Raw genomic sequence first — 16,990 nt, forward strand, 5'->3', positions numbered from 1 at the left:
TCCTTCAATCGCATTCACTGCTGTAGAGTAGCATCGACCGACTGTCGACCGTGAAATCTGCTGCAAAACCACGTGCGTGATGTGGACCGCGTTGTACATACGGTACAGGCGTACATACACGTGTATACAGAAGACGAGGCATGGCAGAGCAGAGGCCAGGCCGCGATTATTTTTTCCGTATTAAACCCTAACCTGCCGATCGACACACAAACGATTATGGAACTACTGAGAGTCTTATTCACATTTATGAACAAAATATTTACGTCGATGTAGGGCAATTTGTCAATCAGTTGCAATACTGACAGTCTATTATACTAACTTAAAATAGTAAATTCTATTCAAACACTAGCCATAACCATGTACCTAACTTAGGGTTTAATAAGGTTCGTGTTTAAATATAGGCAGGGGCTTCAATCAAGCTGTTTTCGAATCGGGGAAGGGGAGGCGGGAGGTTACGGAAAAAAATTACTGTGGCCATGCCAGGCCGTAGTTTCGCGAAACTAGATATATACAGTCAAACTCGGATACCTCGACGTCGGATAAGCCGAATATCACTTACCTCGGGGGCAAAATGAAAGTCCCGATTGTTCCTATGGAGTTTCCGTGTATTAAAATTCGCGTAGCTCGAAAAAGATAACTCGAAGTTCGGTTACCTCGAAGGGAAATCTAATGTCCCGATCTTAATTAACTTATTGTTTTTCCCAGCATGTTGCTCGAATCGAAATTGCAAACATCACTCAGCATCTCCGATTAAGCGCGCGTGGATAACAAAGACATGTCACAAATGTTTTCACACTCGATTGTAAATATTCTGAGACCAGAACAATCGCGCGCCCAAGAAGAAATATCCGATACACAGCTGACAAGGAAAATCCCCAACACCTACCAACACATGTACATGGTATGCACATAGCACCCTGCCAATGGAGGGCTTTACGATAGCACTACGCGCTGCCCCATCATTTGCTTTTCTTTAACCACTGTGTTTTGATTTTTGATCGAGACAGTCATACCGTGCGCGTAGATTTCTCAACCGTCGGGGCGCACCTGCTTACGTTGACAGTTATATCTTTGCCATTAATCACGCTCCAGTGTCAAAACATCAATCTCCCTCGTAGTGCTTTTTTTAAAACTATTTTTTTTTTGTGCCTTTCACAAAGTTAGTTCCCCGACAACGCAAGCACTGAAACTTTTTTTTTCCAGCAATGCGATTATGAAAATCTGGAAGTATAGGCCGATCACAATGAAGAATAGAATACACAGGGCTCCGCACTAGGTTTTATCGGGCCACCAATATCATTGATTTTTATTTTCTGGTGGTCGAAAGTAAAATCTGGTGACAAAAAAAATCAGGAAAAACATTAGAAAAACTAAATCGGTCCTACTAATGTATAGACAAATTAATATTAAGCATTATTGAAGTGATACAAATAAATAGAAAATTCAATCATTTTACTCTGTGTTTAAAGATTTGACAAATAGGCGTAGAGATTATTATAAAAGTTGATGCCCATATATTGAGGAGGTCAAAACTTACGTTTGAAATGAGAAAATGGGCCCGCATTTGCTGACATTTGTTAGCATCCGACATTTGTTTCAGCATTGTAAAAAGCCGAAAGTTACCGTTATTCATTTTTAAATGTAAAAGCAAACAACCGACATTCATTTTAGAATCTTACGGAGCTGAATACTATCCTAATCCATTTCCAAACGTGAAAGCAAACATCCGCTATTTGTTTTAGCATCTAACTGAGCGGATTAATACCATTAATCATTTCCAAATGTTAAAGCAACAATCTGTTATTTATTTTTGCATCGTACGGAGCAGAATATTACCGTTATTCATTTCAAACATCCGACATTTATTTCATTATCGAACGGAGCCGAATGTTACTGGGACGGTCCACTTCCGAAAGTGAAATGAATCATCTGACAATTATTTTATCATCGCACGGAGCCGAATGTTACTGTTTTTCATTTTTGAACGTCAAGGCAGACATCAGACATTTTGGACCATGAAACGTATAGCTGAATGTTACTTATATTTATTTCGAAATGTACCGTAGCAAATATCCAATTTTTATTTCTTATCATCGTATGGGGCAGAATGTTACTGCTGTTCACTTCCAAACATGCCAAACGTAAAAGCAATCATTCGACATGTATTTTAGCATCTTCCGGAGCTGAATGCTATTGACATTTACTTTCGAACGTAAAAGCACACATCCGGCATTTATTTTATCAGCGTACGGAGTTTAATAAATTATTGTTATTCACTTCAGAACATCAAAGCAAACATTCGACATTTATTTTAGCATCTTCCGCAGCTAAATGTTATTGCAATTTACTTTCGAACATAAAAGCAAACATCCAGCATTTATTTCATCATTGTCAGGAGTTGAATATTATTGTTACTCTTTTCCGAACGTCAAAGCAAACATCAAACATTGATTTTACCATTAAACGCAGCTGAATGTTACTGTTATTCATTTCGAAATTTAAAAGCAAACATCAGACAGTTATTTTAGCATCATATGGACATGATGGAGCAGAATATTACTGCTATTTTCTTCCGAACATAAAAACGATCATCTGACATCTATTTTAGCATCTTCCGGAGCCGAATGCTATTGCTATTTACTTTCGAAAGTATAAGGAAACATCCGATATTTATTCAACCATCGTACGGAGTTGAATGTTATTGTTTTTCATTTCCGAACGTCATAGCAAAAATTCGACATTTATTTCAGCGTCTTCCGGAGCCAAATGTTATCCTTATTCATTTCCGAACGCAAAATCAAATATCTAACATTAGTTTTAGCATCATACGGAGCTGAGTCTTATCGTTATTCATTTCCAAAAGTATGAGCAAACATCCGACATTTATTTTAGTATCTTACCGAGTCGAATATTACCGTCATTCATTTCCACAATTAAACGCAAAACTCTGACACTTATTTTAGCATCTTACGTAGCCGATTGTTACCGCTGTTCATTTTCAAAAGTAAAGGCAAACATCCGACTTTTTTTTTTTTTTTGGTGGCGCGATCGGGCCACCAAAATCTTTATTTCTGAAATTTTGATTTCATTTCCGATTTTCACTCAATTCATTCATATAAAAGTTGATTCAATTCAAATTGACAAGCATGCAAACAATCAGTAGGCACTATAACAGACACCATGTTGAACATCGATAAACGTCGAACATCGATAAACATCGGATAAGTCGAAGAAAATTCGACGTACGCGTACCTCGAAATTCGCGTACGTCGAACTATTTTCTTCAGTCCCGACGAATTCGAGGTATCCGAGTTTGACTGTAGTTCGAGGACATGCCATAGCAACGTGTAGGCCTATATATCAAAACACGCGTTTCTATGGGATGTCCATGAACTAGGGAACGGTTTTGAGAAATTCGAAGTCATTCGAAGTTGAAGTGGTCTTCTCCTATGCATTTTTAGGTGATCCGAGTGTCCTCTCGAATCACCTTCTGTATCTGTACGGATTCTTTCTTTCTTTCTTTCTTCTTCTTCTTCTTCTTCTTTCTTTCTTTCTTTATTTCTCCCCAAAAGTTGTGCAGAGGTCAGCTCAGAAAGTGCTATGCCTATCAAGTTCATACTAGTCTTATACCATGTATGTATCGTGTCCCAAAGACGACAGATCTAGTTATTTTTTGTTGTTGTTCATATCTCAAAAATTCGATTTATTTTTTTTTAACTGGTATTTGGGAGTCTTGTAATATATTTAAAATGTTGATAGAAATTTCTGAATATATTCAGAAAGTACGCTTAGGCGCCTACTGTTTGGATAAACGGTAAACATACAGTCTACGTTCGATACAAAGAAATCATTACGTCTTTCACTTGAGGAAAAACATACAAAACAAACAAACAAAAAACACGTACGAACGAATGTTGATAGCCAAAACTTTGATAAGTAATAAGCAGTTATGATGAGCGTGAACTGAAATTAATTGTCATGATTTTGCTGTCTAACCAGGTGATGACTGCATCTCATTGAACCTACTCGTAGTGAATTTCTCTGGGCATACGAGACCTTTTTATTTCTGTGATTGCATTTTTAATTGACTGATAAATCGATCTTTTTTTTTTTAGTGTTCAGGGAACATAAGATATTCGATCAAGTACACTATATTAGACTGTTTGATGTTTCCTACTATGCGCCAAAGGAAAGGCTATAGAATCACGATATCTTTGCAATGATTCCTTTAATTCAACTAATGAGCTGATTCTTCGATCGATATTTCCAGGATATTTACACGCTGTTTATTTCAGTGCGCGCATTCTTTCGTCTGGCACGCACCTGGGTGTGGCACCTGCTTTTGTGGAAATTTCCACAAGGGGAGAGAGGTGGGGTGTCAAGTTTCTTCGAGCCGAAGAGACTGCATGTTATAACACAATCTCTTCGCTCTGATTTATTGTCATTCGTGCTTTCCCCTTATTCTTTGCTGATGTTGAACATTTAGATTTAACTTTACGAAGGTTGGTAGCACGTGGTTCTTTTTTGTTGTGAGGTGTATGTAATTTCTTTTTTTTTATCATTCTTGGGAGGGAAAAGAAGAGTAAGGGGGAAAGAAGAATAAGAGGGAAAGTGAAATAAAACAAACGGCACGTACGCTCAGCATTCACAGTAAGCCGTCTTTTTCCACCAGCATAGTTATCATCACCACCATCAGACATCACCCAGACAATTTTAGCCTTTTCCTATCAACATTAAGAAACACGCATACAATGTAGTCCCTCGAGACAAACACCTAGGAAAATAAAATAACAAATACAAAGTATCAACACCTCCCAACAACACAAATACCGGTACATGTATTTAGAAAGACAACCCACAGCACACTAAAGCGGCTGGTATCAAACTTCGTCGCTTCGGTTCGAAAAAGTGATTGCAGCAAGCGGAAAAATCGCCGTTACGAAAATAGCAGTGCGAGACACTTGAAAGAATTACGTAAAATACTTCAAAGTACAAAGGGAACGGATAAAGTGATATAAAATGGAAGAAATCGTACCAAACAAGGTGTGAGAAACGACAGTGGAGAACGGTAAGTTTAGTGTAGTAAATTTAATTAGGCCCTAGCAAAAGTTGGCAGCACCGAAAGCTACGCGAAAATAAATATAGACATTGGAAACTCGGTATTGCGACGAGATCCTTAGGATCAAGTCAATAAACGATACAAAACAAAGGAAATCAATTCATTTTGACCGGAAAATAGTTTGTTATAATAATTCTGTTATATGAGATCTCTTTTGATAGGCCTAGAAATAGGCCTACATCGAATTTCCACGATACTCGGCCTCGGGAAAGAAAGTTCGAACGCTTTTCATCTGCACATACTGCAGTGCACATCGCAATACACGAACAGAAACTCACCTCTTCCTTGCAGAAAAATGATGCTATAACGTTACAAAAAACACACACAACACTCTAAAAATCATTTCGTACTTGAGAGGAAAGGGACAAGCGGATGGAGAAGAAGAGAAATACAAGCAGACATTGCACAACGGAACGCTTCTACACCGACTCAAAACGAAATAGGGGACTGTAGTGTAGTGGCAGCTGGCTACAAGTGTGTGCAGCTAAGCTACTATACTCACGCTCCCCAGCCGCCCATACCCCACACAATGGGGATACCACGGCGATCCATGTAAACATCCGAGGGTCCGTAGGCGACAGGGATTCACGCGCGCGAATTTCCGTTCGGTGCACACAGTTCGCAGGCAGCGAATCGCGTGAGCGCACACTTTTCCAGTCTGGTCGGACGTACCGCGAATAACATGTGCGTCAAGGGTCAGTCATTTTCACGAAGAGGTGCGTCACCATTTTTCATGGTTAATGCGTCAATGTCTCATAAAGGTGTGTCACTTTTTGTGACGGAGGGTACGTCATGGTACCTAAAAGGTATGACGCACATTGGTACTTTGACGCACCTATCCCGGGGGTCAAGAGGTGCGTCATACAAATGACAGCTGCATAATAATAGTTGATATTTTTAGAGCGCCTTTTTTTACAGGATACAAAGTGCTATGAGATGTCATTCCTAGTCACTCCTATCATGAAATTCAGTTTGATATATCACACCACTTGAGGTATTTGCCATCAACAAATGTCCACAAATAATAGGACACACTATAGGTGAATGCACAATGTAATAGATTCTAATCACACTTGTTTCACTTTAGTTCATTTGGTGGTTTAATTCTTTCTTTGATATAACAGTATAGATGCAGTACAATGTATCTCCCAGTAATAAAAATGCATTTTGGATCCAAACATGGAGGGGGGGGGGGGAATCAAAAGACATTTGAATTACATTCTGTTTGTTTCTTTGTTCAGAAAAGGTTCTGAAACCTTTCCACGTGTGTGTGCATGTGTGTGTGTGTGTGTGTGTGTGTGTGTGTGCATGTGTGTGTGTGTGTGTGTGTGTGTGTGTGTGTGTGTGTGTGTGTGTGTGTGTGTGTGTGTATGTGTGTGTGTGTTTGTGTGTTTGTTTGTTTCAGGTACAGGATGTCAGAAGGAAAAGAGGGAGAAATAAAAAAAGCTCAAGTCCTGTCCATCTGGACAAGGAATCACGTGGAGGAAGCAAAAGCTAGGGAAGTGTAAATAGTGCTTTCACTGCCTTTTGAGGCACACTGGGGTCAATCTACTTTGTACCAGCACTAAAAACTTGGGCCAGAGAGAGAATGAAAAAAAGCATGAGACCGAGAGAGGGAGAGCGAAAGAGAATGAGGGATAAGAAAGGGTTAAATTTTTAAAGAGCACACTTGAGAGAGGATATAGTTTCAAGGGAAGAAGAGGCGGAGCTATGAGATACACTGTATGATACAGGGCTTGACATTAGCAGTGCCCCAGTGGCCCGGGCCACTAAAAATTGATGTGTGGCCATCAAACTTTCGAAAAGGTTATCTTTTGGTGGCCCACTCGGGCCACTAAGATTGTAAATGGATTGTTATGTTTCCTTTTATTTTTCAGGTCACTAAACTTTCAAATTTAAAGAAATTAAAGATTATAAATGGATTGTATTTTCTTTTATTTTTTCTTTCATTCTTTGGGTCATTAAACTTTCAAATTAAAGATTTTATTGGCTCCAATGGCCACTAAAAAAGTTAGCATTGAGCTCTGCTACAAGAGAAAAAATCCCACAGTGTGAAATGAACATAAAAACAATATAATATGCAAGGGAAAATGCTGAGGTAAAGGGAACTCTACACAAAGCTTACTCAAAAAACATGAGGCACTACAGGGGAATTTAGCATAAAACTTACAAGTACATACATTCAGTGAAAGCAAACATATCAGTATAGTACAAGGCACATCAGTGATATTTGAAGGAGCTTGAATAATCCTTTCAGAAGTTACAAATTCTTTAAACTTCTTGTTAAATCCATTTGCCAACACTGCTGGGGAAGAAGGCAAGACCAGTCTTTGATCTCATAGATATGAACAATATTGAGAAAATATAAAGGGAACTCCACAAAAATTTGATTTTCAAAGGAAAGTACGACTAGTTTCTGAAATTTGTTAAAGCTACGATTATTCTTCCTGCCTTCCAAAGAGGGTATCAAATTCAGTGTGTCCTTTTATAGTTTGAAATGTGAAAATATGTGGAATTCTCTTCATATTTTCTTCATATCATTCTCTTACTGTGACATCATGAATTGTTGCAGTCTTCTTACCAAGGGATGATAGCACACGGTTTGGATCAAAACTTTAAAACTCTGTAATCTTCTGAACAGATTGTCTGACTTTCCTCAGTAACTTCACTAAAGCATTGTATATACTTCAAATTTCTACCTTCCCTGAATCCGCATATAAAGATGGGGTAAATTCCCCTTTTAGAGCATATTGACACAGATCAGTTCCTTATATGTATCTATTTCAGTCATGAAAACTATTAAGATAAATACATAAAAAATCAACATTAGTTCAATCATAATTTTACACCGATTTGTGTAGGAGTAACTGGAGACCAAAAGGCAGTTATGAAATATTTAAATTCAAGATCTGAAATACACAAAGTAAAACAATGTTTTGCATGCATTACATGTGTTACTCAGAACAGGAAACAAATGCTATGTATACAAGAATTACACAATGAGACAAGTGCATCAACAAATTAAAATATGTATATACTGACACACATGGAGTATATTAATGGTAAAAATATCAAGTAGTTACTGGATCAGGGAACTAAAAAGGAAGACTGGATTACAATGGTAGAAGACAACATATCTCTTATTTATTTATTCATTCATTCACTTATTCATTTATTTATTTATGTATTTATTTATTTATTTATTTATTCATTTATTTATTTATTCATTTATTTACTCATTTACTTACTTTAACACTTACTTATGTATGTATTTATTTATTTATTTATTTATTTATCTATCTATCTACCTATTTATTTTTTATTCATTTATTCATTTATCTATCTATCTATCTATTCATCTATTTATCTATTTATTAATCTATCTATCTATCTATCTATTCATCTATTTATCTATTTATTTATCTATTTATTTATTCATTCATTCATTCATGGAGAGAGGAATCAAACCTTCACTGTATCTATGACCACTAATCTATCAAAGACACAGGGCATATGGTATCGCAATTCTTGAAGATTCATGTCACTCTAAATTTGCACTTATCGTTGATGCAAAATTGTTGCTTACAGAGTGCTTTCACTCTAATAGGAGACCCAGAATCTTTTCTGAAATTATCCTACAACTATGTTGCAAATGGGCAAAGGAAATTATTTTTTTTTTTAATGAAGCATACACAGTATAAGCCACCATATTGTATTTCCATTGGTCCCATGTATGCTGGAAATGGTCTAGTTCACAAAATGATACTGAATGCCTTTATGTATCCTTCTCTTTTCCCCTTTTTTGTGTGTGGTTTACATTACATACATACATAGAAAAAATATTAAATGTGTATTACATGTCACAGAAGGAACTATCCCAAGTATCAAAATGTTAAGATGTTCTAATCAAGTTTTACGTCAAGGCTTGTTTTGATTAATTTTTCTTTTTGTATCTTCATTTTTTTTTTTGCTTTGTTTTCCTCTTGGTAGTAACCTCACAGCACAGCATTTAAGGTATGGTATTTTCATAAGAAATCTGCCATTTGAAGTACTCAAAACATTGCATAATAAATGAATAATAGTGTATTGCGCAGACGTACCAACTAGTTATTCACTACCCATCTATGTTGCTGATGTTACAGTATCAATGTTCTAGAAAAGAGAGAGAGAAAGAAAGAGAGTTTCACAGCTTACTTCCTTTTGCATTGTATGTGGGTGTCTGAGTTTTGTTGTTGTCTTTGTTTCTACCCTTTTTTTTCTTTACGACAGGAAAACCAGAATCAATCCAGTTTACGCTGTTGGTATGTCGGTGAACAATATAGCCATCCTTGACTACAATATCAGGTGGAGCACAGACATTAGCAAAAGTTCGTACTCTGTGACTAAATCCAACTATATTTAGAAATGCATTTACGAATAACAGGCAAAAATAGCCCAACTTGGGCAAAAATAATGACTTTGAGGATTGTGACAGTTATTGCATTGAATATCCAGTTTCACTCTTTAATATTGGGAGGGTTGGAGGTTAATATACAACACCAGATTTAGTAGCCAAACGTATATCAAGAGACTATGAATATCCGAGCAATATATGAAAATTCTTTCTGCAGTGCCAATCACATGTGTCGCGAGCGCAGCAACGAGAGAGAGCCGTTTGTTCTCTGGGGCCCTGAGCTAAGCAGGGAGGTCAGTTAAATTACCTGATGATAGGCCCTCGTAGATCAACGTGCCGTGAATCAGTGGTGACACGGGCATCAACTCACTCAGAGGGAGGATTACGAATATGTCAGCGATTTGATGATTTAATGACAAGCGAGTCTGCTGACGTACAGCAGCCCATAGAGAGTGTACGCAGCACATTTATACGAACTCTCAGGATGAGGCAGGAGACACTCTAATGATTTGCGAGGAGGAAGGAGAAGAATCTGGCAGAGTGAAAGCGGCATGCGTCAGACAGATTCTCACCAACATAGTTATAGTTTTAACTCACTCTTCCCCAGTATGTACATGATGATACCCTTTCTTCACAAACAGTTGTTGTAAACATTTTTACCAAAGAGAAGAAGTGGCTGCGCTGAAGTTTGTTGTGGGTTGTTTTTCTTTTTTTCAATAGACGAGAGGAAACTATGATCTCTGCTTTGAAATTGATTAACATTGATTATATATGATATGAGGTAACATAGTTCGGCTCCTCCTCCGATCGGATTATAGCTCAAATATGTTTGTGGATTCAAGGAAACATATAGGCCTATCTTCCTAAACTATAGCACGAAAGCACCTTTGTTCTCTAAAGAAGACTTGAAGAAAGAGATGGAGACAGAAAGAAAGAGAAAGTAATACTACCAGGACACTTTCTGTGGAATATCAGAGAGAAATAGACCTATATATTTCTCCTACTATTAGTAGTTCCAGGAAAATGTCAGCAGATGGTCAAAAGAAAAAAAAAACTGAATTGAATCTGGCGTATCCGGTCTGCTGCACACGCGATCTTGTGGGGGGGGGGGGGAGGTAGCTCTCTTCTTTTTTTGTAATGAGGTGTGTTTCTTCTCTTCCTCATTTGTGAGTTTCATCAGAGAGATTTATTAAAATTTGGGGCCATTACATGACCAGCAGGCAGCAAAGCAGCTGCTCTCCATCCTGTACACATTGGAGTATTTATTACTCATTTCAATACATGAATTATTCAGACTCTGTAACACCCCCATTCTCGTGGCAGAGTGCAAAACATGGATGTGCATGATTACTGCAAAATGATCGGCTTGAATTTTTTCTTTATCTGATACCGGAATCGAAATAATGAAAAATCATGTGAAAACTAACAGGCTCATTAGCTTTATGATTCATTGTACGGAACTTATGTTTCACCGTAAAGTTGAAAGTACTTTATCTCACACAATATACTCTGCCAAAGATATTGTTGGGGGGGGGGGTTGAAGGAGTCAAAGAAAGAGAAGAAACACCATGCTTAGCATATTTCCCTGAGCTCTGAAAATCTGATGTCAACATAGTTTGTTGATAGACACATTTGCAACAACTATGCGCTTGTAGTAAGTATGTGTCAGCCTATGAATGTGATTGATCTACTATGAAAACAATGCAATATTGACTTCGAAATGTTCCGACAAGTCAAGGCCATTGTATATACGTGAGGCTTATCCCCGTGTTTGCTCTTCATGGAAAGGGAGTACAGCCTCCACTGTGTTTGGCAAGTCTGGCTCCCTGAAACGGAGAAACCACTGGGCCGTGAATGGAGAACTCCATGACCCTTGAACTGAGCTCTCCTTAGACTTGGTTACAGACCCTAACCTCTCTCGACAAGTGCCAAGAGGAATACAGCACCACCATAACAACACTACGGCTAAGTGACTGTCATTTGATGATGAGCAGCTGTAATATACCCTTATTATTTTCAGACACTGACCGCTGTTATTCCAACCATTATTTGACAAGTTAACATCAAACATCTGGAAGCAAGACTAAGCTCTGCTCAATTTCCATGCACCTGTAACTACCAATGGAGGATGTATAGTATGATCCCTCAGCACAGTACAAAGGACCCGGCATACATCCAGCCACAGTGCAGCGGCTTCATAGGGTGTTTCTTCTATGTCTGCAAAGCCTACCATGAAATTTTGATCAATCCAGGAATTTTGATCGCATGAAAAGTGGGACCTCACCTTCTAACTGCACTTTCCTTCCTGTGAACATTTGTACATGCAGATCCAATGGCAAGGCAACAGTTTGTGTGTGACTTAAAGCACAAAATATGTTTATTGACTCCCTGGTATGTTGTTACAAAGTCAAGTTCACATGGATTCTGATGTTTATGTGCATGTACAGGAACGACAAATTCATAACTAATTCACAATGGGGAATATTTTACTGGAAAGCCCCAAATGATTTTGGGAAATCCATGGAATGGGTATTATGTTCCTTCCACTGGTATTTGACACAGAAAATGAGAAGAATCACCAAAATAAGACATCTTCACTTATTTTTCATATTTACTTAAACGCCATATATTTAGTTAGTGAGTCTAAATTTTCACAAATTGGGACTTTCCGACGCTGTTTGCAAGTGGTTAAATTTGCGATCGCAGAGTACAGTACTGAAAGAAGAATGTATACGTGCATGTCACACTCATATCAAGATCAGAATCAATATTTTCATGTGTCTTTAAATTCACAAATGGCCATTGACTCATGAAATTCACAAAAATAAAAACCTCATGAAATATCCAGAGTACACAGTAGATATGAAATTGATTCATATCACAATGACTCAGTCTCCATGATATCAAAAGTATTTCTCTCATACTTGTATTTTTATGCGTGCTGAGAGGATGTGAAGTATGTTTACAGACATAATAATTGATAGGACAAGCAATGTTCCACAAAACTTCTCTGTATTACTGCAAAGGAGACTGATTGAAGCTCATAGATTCACATTATTGCAAATATATCCTAATTCTCATAAATGTAATGTATGTGTACATGTCAACATCACGTGATGAAACATTTCATCTTGAATGGACAATATTTCATGAGCGCAAGTTCTATGAAATGAAAACAATTTGATAAATTTGATAATGCTGAGCAAAACATCTCAGATACATTATTGTAATTAAATGTTTGAACATCTGTTTCATGCTGGAAAAATAAAGAGCATTTAAGTCTGTCTTGAGACTGTATGCAAAATTGGCTTGTTTTTGCTATTTGTCATTCCTTTACATGGTTTGACTAGTTTTTAGGATATAACAAACTGCAAACTATTTTAGAACATTTTAGAGCATCTAATTCAAGAATTAACATGAAATTTATGTCAAAAAAAATCCATGTGCAAATAAAGGAAGAGCAAATATAAATTCACTAAATTTACATGGTTACAGTGAAGTCACTTCAACCTTAAACACTTTTAAAAGGACTGCATGTAGTACTTTTGTCAGTCTAGCTAATTATTGGTACATCACTTTTAATCACAGAGCTACTGGCTGGCTCTCACTCTATAGCAAACCTTACTTTGCGATTCTGATTCTCATGTTTGGAGATATCTCACATCATAACGGTCTTATATCAGTAATAAATCAATGTTTAGACCTTTTTTTTAAAGATTTGTGATTAAATGGCTCTGAAAAATCACATCAGTCCTTGAATACTGTAGTCATTTTCTGTGGAAGTATTAAATACATGTACATACAGATGGTTTAGACTTCAAAAAAAGACTTGAGTTCTCACAGGAATATTATACATACTTGCCATGTGTGAAACTATAACTGTGCTCATGTCACTTTCATTTTGCTAATTGAAAACTTTCTTAAATCTAATAGCTCCAGGAAGAAACACCCATTGAGGAAAAAAGCATTTGATCAATAAATGCAGCATAATCGCAATCAAAAGATCTTTGCATGAAAACTTGAGTGGCATTCACACTGATGCAAATTAATGAGATCCAAATCTCTAGATTTGTATTGTAATCCATATCTTAAGATTTTTGCCAGTGTGGACATAAAAATCTCACTAAATACCATGACCAGCATTGTAATCCAAATCCCAAGAAATTTTGCGACTATTTTAGAATTAATCTTAATCACTCGAGAAATAACATATAATTTGCAATGCAGTGAGTGTCTGAATGCTGGAGCAAATGATCTCTAGATTTTTTTTTATCCCATCATTCAAAGCACACACCACAACAGTGCACAAACACAGGGGTAAGGGTCATCGATTTGGTAGATTTTAGGGATGCACATTTTGATCGACATACTTTTGCGATTGGTAATTAGCAATATATCTGTCGATTTGAATCCCAACAAAACTCGATATTTGGATTGCAATCAACATCCGGCTATTTTACTTGTGTGACTGACACTATGAACCCCTCTACAGAAGACTGTAATTGTGAGTTCAGTTCAGCACTTTAAGTTTGCAGTTCACTGACATTGATAATAAACCTTACATTCCGTATCATCCACATGAAATAAAATGAAATTCTTACATCAAATGTTTTGTTTTGAAAACATAAGTTTGGTTTTTTCTAACATCATTACACTTCCCAATTAAAATAGGCCCCCTTCTAAATAAATCTTCAATTGATGACCACTAATGATCAAAATCATACTCAAGATTCCTGAGACTTTGCAATCATGTGTAAATTATGACAAATTCTAACTGTTACAGTACAAAAAAAATAATGACACAAGATAGGTGTTGTTTTACAGCTTTTATACAGTTAGCAAGGTGATTGTGCACTTGAAATATCAAGCTAATAAAAGAAAGTAGAGCTTGAAGGAAGACAGTCTTCTATTTTACAAGAGTACAAGGTCTATGGACTTACTTATTTAGACAAAATTGTGTTTTTAGCGCTGCTTCACATTCTCAACAGAAACTGCTCACTTACTGTAATATTGCAAGAAATATTGTCCCATAAAGCTGAGGCTGCTCTCCCAAACCAGCCAACTCCATACAAATTAGTTTAAATCTTGGCACAATATATGTCTTTCTGACCTTAATTTCTAACCTTAACATGACCTTAACTATCTTTCACTGCATATTTCACAGGAAGGTTTGACACATTGGGAGCTTTATCATGAGAACATGGACAAGTTATATGTCTAGAACACAAGTATACTGGAGAGGCTGTACCCACACAACCAAGATAATTATTCTGAGGTTCCAAGTTTGATGAAATACCAACATATATTTGTTTGTAACTATTTCAAACTATGCCTGTTTTCTGCACATATCGTCAAATGATTACCAGTACTTCCTCATTTCTCATTAAGTAGTGCTACACTCTCATTTCAAAACTCTCTTTTGTCTGTTTTCAGCAGCAATAACTTACCAACAAAATTCTTCGATTTAGTCAATGCGCATCACATGTATGATGGACAAAATAATCATACAAGTGTATAATATACAGATTGTATTTCATGTGTGTTGGCAAAAGATTACACAAAAGACAACATCTATTAAAATTTCCCAATTGGCACTGTAACAGTATCACATTGAGGTGAAGTAAAGTTGCATGATCAAGCGTAATTATCCCCTTGGGATAATTTACCTCCGCTTTAATGACTTGCGGTAATAAAAAGGGAAGATGTACAACGTAACCATAAGATGCAAAACATACATTGCTGTATGAAAGCTGTCAAGGTATCAAACATAATGACAAATGTGACAAGTTTGTCACAGGATATGTCATGCCTTGCACTGTTTAGTATATTTTTATTGTACATAATTGTGAATGGATGGTTGCTCTATCCTATGTAGGCCCTACACACTCATACACTAATGTATATGTGTATATATATATATATATATATACGCATATAACCTATGGTTTGTGAGAATGAAGCAAAAGATCAAATGATTTTGACTCACCCCTAATGAAATATCTCACAGGCAATAAAACTTACAGTGAAGCCACAAATATCAACTCTTCTTTGCTTAAATGTCGATATTTACTGCCTATAAACTGAGATATATCTCATTTCAACTGCAGGGTCACTTTTGTTGTACTTATTATGATATATATATACCATATATATATATATATATATATTATATATATATATATATATATATTATATATATATATATATATATTATATATATATATATATATATATATATATATATGTTATATATATATTACAAGTTTATACAACATATTTTTCACCTGAAAGAGACTGGTATTACAGGGAATTCTATCAATATATCACTTTACTAAAACTGGTCATAATAGGATAATGATGTGGCCAACCTAAAATTATATGTCTCATTTTATTTGCTCATATCAATGCAAACTGTGCTTAGCTCAACACCACACAGGCCTGATACAGCAGCAGACATATCAAAGGCATCAAAGTTTACTCAATATAGGGCCTACCCATGCTCCAATATCAACCCTTCCATTGTTTGGGTTCACCACCAGCAAAGAAGCCATGTATATTTATCATAGTCCAGATTGTGTATAATCTGTCACTAATCTCACATGTGTCAGCTAATTGTTTACTTAATCTCATTAGATTGCTGTGCTTTAACTTTGGGCATTTAAAGGCAGGTCTAGGTCAGCAATCATTTTGTTACATAACATCACATGGGCAGCGTGTAGCTGTACATAGTGTCCATTTTTTGCGCAGACATACACTGTACGACCAACACTTGGGGTGGCAATCGCAGAATGAATGTAGTACTAGTAGGATGAGCGAAGTCGGTGTTACGTAACAACCAGCCAGACAGCGAGGCGCGCCAGACAGTGGAAGCGACAGTGTATAAACTTATGAGGACACGAGCAGTCTGCCCCGCTTCTGAAGGACAATGCAAGCACGGGCTCTCTCGTTCGAGCCTCAATCGCCGATCGGCTTAGAACTGAACACTGAATGCTGTCTGCATTTCCAAGCGCAGGTCAAAGTTACATTGGTGCTGTGGTGGGGGAAAAAATAAACTTACCGTTTCTCCTTTTGGATCGGCATTTTGCACTCCACTTTCCCTCCTCCGATTCATTTGCTACGAAAGTTAAAATCCAGTAAGAAAGCTTGCAGTCTCTGTGTCAGATAGGGTTTCTCAAGTGGTAGAATATCGGGCTCACGAACGATCAGTTTGGTGTTTACTTCACGTTCCGTGCTAGAAGGTCGGCCATTTTGCGTGGTAACCTACGAGGCGACGTCATTCGACTGGGTTATTCCATCATTACGATCGCTAGGTAGTGCTGCGAGCGCTTTCTCACGACCAGTCGCGCCAGCTCCGTTTGAGTAGTGATATGGTATACAGCTCCTCTCTCCTCTGATCGCCGTGAAACCGTTCTGCTCGCAAACGGAACAGCGTTGCAAAGCGATAAATCATATGCACGCATTTCAACGTCGCTATAAAG

General features: G+C 37.1%; 1 protein-coding gene across 1 annotated transcript in view; it reads right to left on the bottom strand.

The window, feature by feature from the left end:
* The window catches only part of LOC139728984 (uncharacterized), a 184,071-nt gene extending 167,305 nt beyond the window's left edge, over positions 1 to 16,766 (bottom strand). The window contains exon 1 of the mRNA XM_071639910.1: positions 16,570 to 16,766. Coding sequence (XP_071496011.1) covers positions 16,570 to 16,592 — 23 coding nt within the window. The 5' untranslated portion in view covers positions 16,593 to 16,766. The remainder of the gene's footprint in view (positions 1 to 16,569) is intronic.
* Between the last annotated feature and the right edge of the window lie 224 nt (positions 16,767 to 16,990).

Source organism: Diadema antillarum, unplaced genomic scaffold, assembly GCF_040938485.1.
Source record: "Diadema antillarum isolate AM-2024a unplaced genomic scaffold, OU_Dant_1.0 seq00000209_RagTag, whole genome shotgun sequence".
NCBI classification, from domain to species: Eukaryota; Metazoa; Echinodermata; class Echinoidea; order Diadematoida; family Diadematidae; genus Diadema; species Diadema antillarum.